General features: G+C 44.5%; 1 protein-coding gene across 1 annotated transcript in view; it reads left to right on the top strand.

The window, feature by feature from the left end:
* Positions 1-12,150, top strand: part of ELP2 (elongator acetyltransferase complex subunit 2) — a 115,157-nt gene that overhangs the window by 9,433 nt on the left and 93,574 nt on the right. The window contains exons 3-5 of the mRNA XM_074945103.1: positions 153-223; positions 3,420-3,576; positions 5,796-5,873. Of these exons, the coding sequence (XP_074801204.1) occupies positions 153-223; positions 3,420-3,576; positions 5,796-5,873 (306 nt within the window). The remainder of the gene's footprint in view (positions 1-152; positions 224-3,419; positions 3,577-5,795; positions 5,874-12,150) is intronic.

Here is a 12,150-nt window from a genome sequence, read left to right as displayed (position 1 = left end):
TCATAGCTATCACAACTCTTACGTTGTTAGGGAAATTTTATTTTCTGTAATACACATCGAGTAGCTTTGTTTGTTCCATGACTGAAATAATTCTTACTTTATAGTAGCCATTAAAAGTAGGTGTTCACATAATTAAAAAAATATTTTTTTAGCTGCTGAGACAGAATTAATTTCTGGAGGATCTGATAAACAGCTCATTGTATGGGAAACACAGAATAACCAGGTAAGCAGAAATATTCATATTGTCTTTTTGAACTATCACTTCATCAATTTTTATTTTCAAGCACAGTACCCACGAAATATTTAGTAAATTAAATTAGTTCTGTCTGCATTTCTGAACTCTTTATAATGCCTTTTCATCTCACCTAGATTACTGAAACTCTTATATGCCTCTTCCAAGTCTCTCTCTGAACTCTCGCATCAGCATAATGTTGCTATCCTCTGTCACATGATTACATTTAATCCTATTTCTAAATATCTCTGCTGCAATTGTTTTCGTGATTCATTAAAAAAAAATTCATAGACTTATCTAGATTGTTTCAAAGACTTTTATCTCTCCCTGCTTCACTCTCTAACATCACGTAGTATACTTCTTTCCCATAATCTCATCACTCTTAGTGTGAGACCTATTTTTCTATTCACCTCTACCCTGATATAATGCGATCCGATATAACACGAATTTGGATATAACGCGGTAAAGCATTTCCCTCCCCCCCCCCCCCCCAGGCTTGTGCAAGCAAGTAACCAACCGGCATCTCCCTGCCCTGCGCCCCCCGCCCCAGCTCACCTCCACTCCGCCTCCTCCCCAGTGCACTGCCACTCCGCTTCTCCCCCCTCCCTCCCAGGCTTGCTGTGCCAAACAGCTGATTTGCGGCAAGCCTGGGAGGGACGGGGAGAAGCGGAGTGGGGGGGCGCGCTCAGGGGAGGAGGCTGAGTGGAGCTGAGCTGGGGCGGGGGGCACAGGGCAGGGAGATGCCGGTTGGTGCTCTGCACTCACCAATTTTTCTCCGTGGGTGCTCCAGTCCCAGAGTCAGCGCCTATGGCGACAGCATGTCTGGCTCTGACATGCTGCTCTGAGCGGCGTGTTAAGGGGGCGGGGCACGAGGGTTGGATAAGGGGCAGAGGGTCTCGGGGGACAGTCAGGGGACAGGGAGTGGGGGGGGGTTGGATGGGTCGGGGGTTCTGAGGGGTCAGTCAGGGAGTGGGAAGTAGGTGGGGGTCGGATCGGGGACAGGACCAGGCTGTTTGGGGAGTCACAGCCTTCCCTACCCGGCCCTCAATAGCAAGTTCGATACAACGCAGTTTCACCTTGAACGTGGTAGGATTTTTTTTGGCTCCCGAGGACCGCGTTGTATCGGGGTAGAGGTGTAGTTCTGTTTGTTTGGCACAGCATTCCTGTATCTCTCTTCACTCTTCTCTAGTTGGATATAGTGAATCCACAACTGGAATACAGCATTTATTTAATGGGACTTTTATTACCAGAGGACTAGACAAATTGTGAGGAGTGTGGAAAAGATGGTTTGAAGGCTGCAAGGGTTTAAAGCTTGTTGAATACGAAATTATACCTAACACAGTCCTGAAGTGCATTATGGAAATTCAAAAATTTGATTTTAGTCAGAATCAGTCTCCCACTTGGTTGAAAAAAGAGGATTTGAAAAAAGAAATTTGCACCCAGTATGAGGAGGGCTATGATCAAAATGTAGCATGTATTTTGCACAAGAGTACAGAGAGGCACTAAATTTACAAAAGCAATTGAAGGAAGGTTTTGAAGGAGTTTGACAGATTGCAGACTTTTCCATTCTCGGTGGAAGTCTCAGTTTAGCTAATTAACCAAAACCTGAAATGAGAACCATAGAAGGGTGAAGTAATAATAATAATCCAAAAAGACAGAGATGTTATAGAACCTTTCTCTTACTTAAATAACGTGACTGATCACAAATACAAATGTAAATGGTTGAGCTCCGAACATAAAGGAGAGGCTGAAATGTGACTGATGGACCTTAAGCCAGAGTGTGTTCCTGATCTTCTAGCATTTAGAGATTTCTGTCCCAAAGAACGTGTGTCAAGGAGGTTGTCGGGGTTGTTTGCATCACAGTGGTGGAAAACAGGAGGACTAAGTTATAGAAGGTGTAATAATTGAATTCAGAACTTAGTCAATTTTCAAAAGACCTACACTATGTTTTGCCAGACCACTGTCAATCAAGCATTTTTAATATGTTTGAATTGGTTTTCATGAAACTGTGTAATAGGCTAGATTAAGATAAGGTGCCAGGTGTTTCTGTGGGTGGATAACAAATGCTAGGCCTAACTAGTTACAGGATTGCAAGCTTTTTTTTTCGGTCTGTGGGTATCATGTGATTATGAAATGTATCAGTCACGGTATGTTTGTGTTTAATTTCATAAATTCTTTATGGCTTTTAAATTTTTTTGGGGGGGAAACAGTTTGAGTTGCAGAAAATTGCAGCATGCCTGTATTAAGAAGTCGTTGGACACTAAATACGCACTCAGGGCAAGTCTACACTGCAGTGCTACATCAATGCAGCTGCACTGATGCTGTGCATCTGGTGAAGATGCACTGTGCCTACGGGAGAGCACTCTCCAGTCGGCATAATTACTCCACCTCAGCGAGAAGCGGAAGCTATGTTGGTGGGAGAGTGTCTCCCACCAACATAGCGCTAGTATGGACAGTGCGAAACTTGCGTTGTTTGGGGGTGTGTGTGTGGGAGCTTTTTCAGAACCCTTGAGTGACATAAGTTAGATGGACTTAAGCGGTAGTGTAGATATGTCCTCAGCTATACTCGTTGTTCCAAGTCTACTTCAGTAATGTACTCCACATTCTTATAAGCCTTTTGGAAAAGAAACTTCCTTGATAAGTTCTGCAGTTATCATTAAATAGCTTTTTCTAATGATCTCATTATGACATGGGCTCCGTGTCTGTCACAGAGGTCGCGGAAGTCACAGATTCCATGACTTTCAGTGACCACTGTGACTTTTCAGGGGCCAGTGTAGGTGACACCCCCCCGATTTAGTCACAGGTATTTTTAGAAAAAGCCATGGACAGGTCATGGCCCATGAATTTTTGTTTATTGCCCGTGACCTGTCCATGGCTTTTACTAAAAATACCCGTGACTAAATTGTCGCCTTAGTTATGACATCTGTAAGCTGTAAAATTTCCTTTTAAGAAATACATGAACATATACTGTAATCAAGTTACCTCTGTCATTTTTTTCAAGGCTGAATGTACTTACCTCGGCAAGCTAGCCCACATAAGTTGTTAGTTTTCATATTTAACTGTTACGGTGCTCTTCTAAACATTTCCAAGAATTTAAATGTCTACATGCCTGAAAGTTTCATGTTTTCTGTTAAATGTTTTATCTTTATTCTTTGTTTAATCTTGTGTAACTTTCTGTCATGTTCAGCTTGTGAAATGCATTCATCTTGAAGGCCATACAGAAGCTGTTTGTGCTGTGGATGTCGTCTACCAGACAGATGAGTCAAAAACAGAGTTAAATCTTCTAATAGCTTCTGCCGCTTCTGACTCTACTGTCAGAATCTGGTCCAAACGAGGTTCAGAAGGTAACTTTCCTTACTGTTAATACTGTAGACACGATGGGATGGCTTAAAGACCAACTCTAAAAATGGATGAATGTATATGTGTTCAAGTGCCTCTATTACACTAAAGTCTCCGAAGAATCTCTGCTAAAGACTGGGTGTGAGCTGGATTCTGTTTCTTCAGAGCAGTCATTCAGTCAGACCTCTACAAATTCATTGAAAGCCAAGGGATTGCACTGTTGTAACTGAAGATCTTATTTGCTCTGCAGAACTATTGGCATTGATGTAAAATAGAACCCACCCTGGGTCTAGGCTGAATTTGCAAGGATGGCAGTTAGAAAAAACACCTTTCTCATATCCTGCAGTGTGAAGTGTTTGGCATCCGCTTTTCCATGTTGTATGAAGGCACACTAATAATTTTGGCAGCATGCAGGGGCTAGGACTGCACCTTTTTGGGGGTTCTCCAGTGTTCTTTGCCTTTGAGTCCATGCAGGGGGCAGACCAAGGATCTCTGCTTGTGGCAGGGCTTTGGGGATTCTTTTCAAGCCTCAAAAGAAAAATGAGGTAAAAGCAATTTTCCTGACTTGAAATGAAACAAAACAAGCAACCCTCCATTCCCCCCTCAAACAAACAGAGATTCCTGGGCTCCAGGGATTCTAGGAGTCATCTGTTCATGAACTGCTTCTTACCAACGGGGGATATCTTGCACCTAGGCAATGCCTGAGGGGAGCAAGAAGCACCTTTCTGCTTCTCCATACTGCAGCTGGGGCCACATGGACCAGAAGGCCTCAGGTGCAGAATCTCCTTGGACACAGCAGAGAATGACCAGGAGGCACAGGGAAAGCTAGGTGTTTGTTCTGTCCTCCCAAGCCTTCAGAAGGAGGAAGGTAGCATTCTGGGCCAGCTCGAAGACAAGGTCTGCATTGAGCTGCTTGATTGGTTGGCTGCCCTCTCCTCTGCATTGGGAATGATGGGTTGCTTACCTTAGGGTGAGTAGCCTGATTTTACAGACAGCGTAGCAGACTAGTGTAGCTAAATGTCTGAGATTTTGGTTTTCCATATTAGAGATCTATCTTCTATTCCCAGCTTATGTAGCCTTTCAGTGACACCTTGCTTAATAATAATGATTGTGAAGGGTACAGAATTGTTAGCAGCAATCGGTAGAAGAGTGAGTCTAGAACTTGTAATTTCCTGATTCCCAGTTGTGGATTTTTCTTTTGTTTTGTAATGTAGAGCCTAGAGGTCCCAATCGGAGATCAGGGCCCCATTGTAATAAGCACTGTGTGCACACAGAACAAAAAGTCAATCTCTGCCCTAAGAACTTAGTCTTAATAGACAAGCTAATCAAATAATAATAGATAACATACAAGCAAAATGTTGAGGTACAAAACTTGATGGTTATTTGGTGGTGGTTTCTAGTTTTCTCAAACTAGTCACCTTCTCCGTGCCCCATGTACATCCGCCCCAGGCAACCTGCACCACTATTTCTCATTGAAAGAGATCTCCCTTTAACCTGACCACCTCAGAGAAATAACTTCTTCCCTAGACTAAATGAGCAGGGAACTGCCTAAGCAGAACTCCCCACCCCAGAAAACAACCCCCCCATCTTCCTGCGCAAACATTCTAAATTCTCTACATGTCTTTCCCCGCATTGCCACACTCTAGCAGCAGCAGGGCTGAGCATCTGTTCCTAATCCTGCCCCTGATATATGGGGGAGCTCTTCCCTTAGTGTTGCCTTTAGTTTAGGGTGCTGAGCCATTCGGACCACTGCTGAGTCTGTAGGGGAGTGGTGGGGAACTGCGGCTCATCTCTCTCTCCCTCCTGCCACTGCAGCTGCTCTGGTAGAAGACAGGCTAAATTTCTGCCCCAGTGCAGTGAATGCATGCTGCAGTGATGGGGCCCATCCAGAGAGGGATTTAGAACATGCATTGCTATTGTTGTGCTGCTAAAATTAAACTGTACAATATAAGATGCTGTGGGAAATAACTTTTAATAGCTTATAACTCAGATCTCAATGGATTTTACTGGGGCCAGCAAAAGGCACCTCCCTGATTCCATGGAGGTCCCCTGCCAAAGATCAAATGTTTCCTGCAACCAATGGAGGTAACAGCTTCAAAGTGGGGTGCATGATTTTTTTTGTAATGGAAAGTGTTAAGCAACCAAAACATAAGTGTGCTGCCCTCTCCCCCTACAGCATTAATTTGGTAGAGTGAGTTCAGCATTCTTTACTCTCAATTTTCAGCTAACTGCCTTCAGACCCTGGAATTTGGAAATGGATTTGTTATGGATGTCAGCTTATCCTTCTTACCTGGCAGTGATGGTAAGTACAGCCACATATTCTGAACGCTTAGTCCTGGAGAAATGACAGATTTTTTTAAAACAGTGGTTGATGTGCCTTGAAAAACAGTGTTTTCATTTAGCTAATTTCGGATACACATAATATATGAATAATCATATCGAAATTAACAAGTAACCACCCTGAGCTTCACGTCTGAATAGATTTAATTTGGACGTTAGTAGTAAGAACAAAGTTGCTTAGTTGTAGTGCTTCCAAAACAGTCTTGATAGAGCATGTATTATATGTCAATTTAGTTGCAATGTGAGGCAGAAGTCAGTTATAGATTCATAAAGTTAGGTCAAGATATAAGCACCCCAGCAATGGTAGGATGAAGTTAAGCTCCTTTGGAAGGGAGGAACAGTACCTGTAGCACCTTGAAGCAATTGTATACATTTCATAAATTTTTTTTTAAAGACCAAAATGACCATTTAAATCATTTAACCTCCTGCCTAACACAGGCCATAGAACATCACCCAATACTTTGTGTCATGTTCTATTATTATTATTAACTATTATCTGATATTTGTGTTATAGTAGCTTCTAGGAGTTCCATTGTGCTAGGCACTGTATACAGAGTCTGAGACAATCTTGGCCTCAAAGTTTACAATCTAAGTAGACAAGACAGAAAAAGATTGTGTGGCAGAGATATAACACAAACAGTGAACAGTGTGATTGTCTGCAAATATCATGTGAGTTCATGATTTTTTTGGGGGGATGGGTTTTGTTGTGATTAGAATAGCTAAACAGACATAGGAAGGGATAAGGGATGTTGCAGGAAGTGGGGTAAGGCAATCAGAAAGGAAGATGAGGCGGGCAAGGGGTAGCGTAAGGGAGAAGTGGGACAAGAGCAGAGCTATGAGAGTGTGGGGTGCAGTGAGATGAAGAGGGTGGGAGGGAGGGAATTGAATTAAACTGCCAAATTAATGCAAAAGAGAGAGTGTCCAGAGTAAAAATTGTGGGAGGCAGGTGTAGGAAGTAGCACTGACAACATCATCGGTGTCTGATGGTCCCTGCTGCAGCTGCTTGACTCTGCCTCTGCTGGCTGAGTCTCTTGGTGGGTCCTTTCATGAGTTTGTCTATCCCAAGATCTGGTGAATGGGGGGAGGGAGGAGGCTGAATGGAGCCTAGTGTTTGTGGAGTAGGTTTTTCCCCGAGCATAGTTGTATGCCCAGTGATATTGGGGGCAGAATATGTTGTGAGCAGGTGTTACGAATTACACCGTGTAGGACACGCACGCAAGTGCTACGAATTACACCTTGTAGGACACGCACACAACTGCTGCGAATTACACCTGGTAGGACACGCACACAAGTGCTACGAATTACACCTGGTAGGACACGCACACAAGTGCTGCGAATTATACCAGATAGGACACGCACACCAATGCTGCGAATTATACCTGATAGGTCACGCACAGTTCGAATCTAGGCTGAGGCACAGAAATAAAGTCCACAACTGCAGAGTTCCCAAAAGACACTAAGTTTATTACGCTCGAGCGTGGTGCCCTCCTGCTAGCCAGGAGGGGACCCTGAATAGAGATTATACAAAGGTTATATACTTTTTAGCAAAGCATGTTGCCCTCGTGCATCGGAAACCTTAGCCAATAAACAAACCCTTGTCTTATCTACCACCTATCCCTGCTTGGTGCATTCCTCGTGCTATACCAGTATGTTAATTACACAGCATGGTTCTAAAGCCATGCATCAGTAACTTTTATTATCAGGATGGGAGGCCTCACATCAAGGCCAAGAGACAGGGAGTTAGAGACTGACAAAAACCAGATACTGGGAATCAAGGCAGGCTGGAGACAAGGAGGAGGATTTTCACAGGGATTCAGTATCTAAGGATTACTCCTCCTGGTGTATGCTGTGCTGGCATTTAAACAATGGTGGGCCCCAAACCAAAATGGAGTCACATATGCTAACTTTTCCTTAACACAGGACATGGGTGGTCTGGCCTAGCAAGTAGAACCAGGAATCAGGCTTAATGGTTGGAGACAGGAGTCAAGCCAAGGGTCAGAACTGAAGTCAGGAGACAAGACAGAGTCAGGAGTCAGACAAGCCAGGGATCAGAGCCAGAGTTGGGAGTCAGGAGTTGGAGGAAGCTGAGATGCATTTTCTATTGCTACGTCTGGCAGGGATCCGTTTTGTTGGACAGATGCTTCCTGGAACTCCTCCTGGGCTGAAATACAGTGCATGGTCTAGCCATGAGGGAAACTGTCAGCCTGGCCTTCCGAGGTGGTACTTCCTGTGGTATTTATCTCCACAGGATTTGTGTGGTAATGCATGACACCCTACTATAGCTGCCAGGTAACAGCATGGAGGCATTAGCCATCCCGCAGACCTGGGTTCCAGTCCTATCCCTGCAGAACCTCACATCGCACCCCCTTCTGGGGTGCACATATGGCATTGCTGGACCAGGGTGTTTTTATGAAAGGTGAGGTGCATGGAGGTCAGGTGGTTCCCAGGACCATTTTTGAGGGCCATAGTCTTTCCAGTCAATGAGATACCATAGTTTGCTCCAATTTGTCTTGGAGCCAAGCACTTCATGGACTACATACTCTTTGTAGTCCGGGACATGTACCGGTGAGGGAGGAGGTTAGGTTTAGTGGGAGAATGGATCTCCATGTAGGGTTTCAGGAGCGACACGTGGAAGACAGGGTGTAACTCGAGGGATCTAGACAGGCAGAGTTTGAAGGTAACTGTGTTGATTTGTTAACTGATTTGGTATGGCCTGAGGAACTGGTGGTCGAGTTTGTAGGATGGCCTGTCTGCACAGAGTTGTTCTGTGGAAAGGTGCACCTCTTGGCATACTGAAAAAGTTGGCCACTGACAATCCGATATCACTGTGGGCTTTCTTTGCTTCCTCAAGGTAGCCTCTTACCACTTCTTGGACCTGGTGAATCTGTTGAATCCAGTCAGTGACTGTTGGGTTTGGGGAAGCTGTAGTAATGGTGGGTGGATCCGAGGGTGAAAACATGTTGTATATCCAAATTCCGCATAGGACAGGAGTGTGGACCTGTAGCTCTGGTGATAATTGACAAAGCATTGTGGGTAGTGTACTAATATTTGGTTTACCCTCTCTGATTGGCTATCTGTCTATGGGTGGTACACTAAAGAGATGTAAGTGTGGGCTCCAAGTAGCTGGAGGGCCTTGCGCTGGGAGTGTGATATGAACTGTGGGACTCAATCTGAAATAACCTAGTCCAAGAGCCCCTGGAGGTAGACGATATATTTCACTAGGAGCTGAGCTGTTTCTTTGGAGAAAGGTAGGTGAATGTAGAGGATGAAATGTGTCATCTTGGTAAATTGGTCCACAACAGTTGTGATTACCGTGTGGCCACTGGACTCAGGGAGTTGCACAATAAAATCCAGGGTGATGACTACCCAGGGCCTGGGCAGGAGAATGCTCAAGAGTTTGTACCCTGGTATGTTGATACTTGCATACAAGTCACAGGACTTGACTTAAGCCTGTATCACTGCTTGCGTTCGGCATTACCAGAAGAAACAGGAGGGTTAGTGATAAGTTATAAGGTAACTGAAATACCCTGCTAGGGGAGTGTTGGTGTCCCAAATGTATCACCTCTGTTGTGGGAAGCTCTAGAGGGACATGTGTGTCCAGTCACATATATTATCCCATCCCACGTGTCATGATGTCCCTTGTCCTTAGCTCTTTGGGAAAGATCACTTTCCTTGAAGCCGAATGGATTAGGCTTAGATCTTGGTGAATGGCAGCATTCAGTAAATTATGAGGCTTGAGAATGGAAGGCAGCTTCTGGCTAGGTATTTCTGGGGCTACATAATAATTCCCCCTTTTGGAATAGTTAATTGACCTTACTATTTATGGCCCCTGGGCGGTAGGTGATGGTGAAGTTGAAGTGGGAGAAGAATACAAGTCATCTGAGTTGCCTCTGGTTCAGTGCTCTGGTTTTGTGTAGATATTCAAGGTTTATGAGGTCCGTATAGACCTGTACTAGATGTTGCATTCCTTGGAGGTAGTGATGCCACTCCTCAAAAGTGGCTTAGATTGCCAGGAGTTCCTTGTCCAAGATCTCATAATTTTGCTCATTGGTGGTGAGTTTCCAGGACAAGTAGGTATACAGATGTAATGACTCTTTGAGATGATATGTGTGACAGAGCACTGCCCTGATTGTCACATTGGATGCATCAGCTTCCATGATAAAGGCTTGTGTGGGGTCTGGGTGTACCAGGACAGGAGGAGTGGTGAAGATGAGTTTGTCATTTGAATGCTTGCTGGGGTTTTGGAGGACCAAATAAATCTGGTATTTTTATAAATGAGGGTGGTCACAGGTGCTAATTGCCCTGAAAAGTCTGTGATGAAACACTAATAGTGAAGCCTAAGAAGCAGGTTTACTGAGGCCTTGGCCAACTGCAAATGGTCTCCACCTTTTTTTGATCCTTCCTGATACCTTCTGGGGATAGAATAAACCCTAGGAACTCCATGGAGGGTTGATCGAAAACACATTTTTCCGATTTTGCATAAGACTGTGTTGACTTTTCTTTTAGGTCGGCTCTAACGTGGTGAGTGTGCTTCTTGGGATTTTCTGAGGAGATGAGTATCTCATTGAGATAGATATTTCTGGGATATCTTGGACCAGTATGTTGTCTTTAACAAAATACCGGGAGGTTGCAGGGCATTCTTCAGTTCAAACGGCATCGCTAAATGCTCAAAGTCACTGTAGTGGGTACGGAATGCAGTTTTCCATTCATCCCCTGCCCAAATACATACTAGTTTAGTAAATAGCCGAGCAGATCTAATGCAGTCTAACAGTTCAAGTATTAAAGGTAAGGAATATTGGTTCCTGATCTCCACTTGGTTCAAGGACCAATAGTCCACAGGATCAGAGACCCAGTAGGAGATCGGCGCATAAGCCCTTGACCAGGTTCCCTTGGAGGTATGTGCACAGGATGGCAAATTCAGGCTTGAATATTGTATGGATTTGACTATATGGAGCCTTCACCCCAGGCTGCAGATTTGTGGGGCAGTTGTAGTTCCGGCGTGGAGGCAGGGTGTCCATGTTCTCAAACGTCCATGCTAGGTTGGTCTGCCTAGGTCTGAAGACTTGTTGCTAGCCATCTGCAGGCAGACACATTGGCAGAATTCAGAGGGGAAGCTGATTTTTTTTATTGTTATTCCCATGATAGGGTGTGAGGATTGTGGAGAGCCAACAACATTATATCAAGAATCAGTGGGGAGGTGATCTTGCCAAATGCAGCATCTCTCTGTGTCCTTCGATGATGGCTTCCAAAGATGTGGTCTCTTTCACCACTGGGTCTGAGGACAGGAGGAACACTTCTTTGTATTAATGAGGTGAAGGGTGCAGTTTGCCTGTATCGGTGTTCGTAGGGCTCGAGCTATAATGTCATCTTTAAAGTAATTGGCAGCACCTGAATTATAAGGGCCCACTGTGGGGATATCTGTCAGATCTTGCCCAGAATGCATAGTTGTAATCATACCTTGAAGGTGTGGCGAGGACCTGTGTGGCTGAGGGCATATCTCAGTCAGGACTTGGGGGGTTGTCCTGGCGTATAACGTCTTGGTCATGCGTAGGCTGGCACTGACTGCCTCAGTTACTTTCAACTGCAGTAGCAGATGGACCAGGAAGCTCACTGGTTCCTCTAACCTGGATTTGTCAGCACATTGCATTCCCAAAGGTGATGCTGCCTTAGTTTTGATAGTTAAAAGAACTGATTGAAATCTAATGTTCTTGATTCGGTTCCTTTCTTCTTATATGTTGGAACCAAAGGCAAAGAAACTGCAGTTTAAGAGTTGTGCCTCTTACCCTGCTAATTTTCTTGCTTCTACTGGAGATATGTATTGTTTTGGTTTGTTTGAGGAAGATCATTCATGTTGTTGCTTTATGTACAGCCCTGTTACTCTGAGGGCCAGAAAGGAGCATCAGAATCTACAAATGCAGGGAGACTGGCCTTAGTTCCAACTCCTAAGGAGACTAAAAAGGCTAGCCAACTTCCAGCTCACTCATCCCCTTCCTTAATTAGAGCCAAACTGAAGGTGGTGTTCACTATGAATCCGACCAAGCATAAACTTTTGGCCTCACAGGCATATGCCTCTACTGAAAGAGCAAATTTCAGGGATCCAGTACTTCTGATTTTGCACACTCAAGTGCAAAAGCATTCCTATTAAGAGTCTGCGCTTAAAAGTCAGAGCAACAGCAAAAGGGGTATTAAGGGCCAGTGTCATCCTTCCCTGAATTGGTTCCAGGCTTGAGAACTCATCA

The sequence above is a fragment of the Natator depressus genome, chromosome 2 (assembly GCF_965152275.1).
Source record: "Natator depressus isolate rNatDep1 chromosome 2, rNatDep2.hap1, whole genome shotgun sequence".
NCBI classification, from domain to species: domain Eukaryota; kingdom Metazoa; phylum Chordata; order Testudines; family Cheloniidae; genus Natator; species Natator depressus.
The sequence above is the reverse complement of the archived record's forward strand: the minus strand, read 5'-3'. Positions and strand labels throughout refer to the sequence as shown.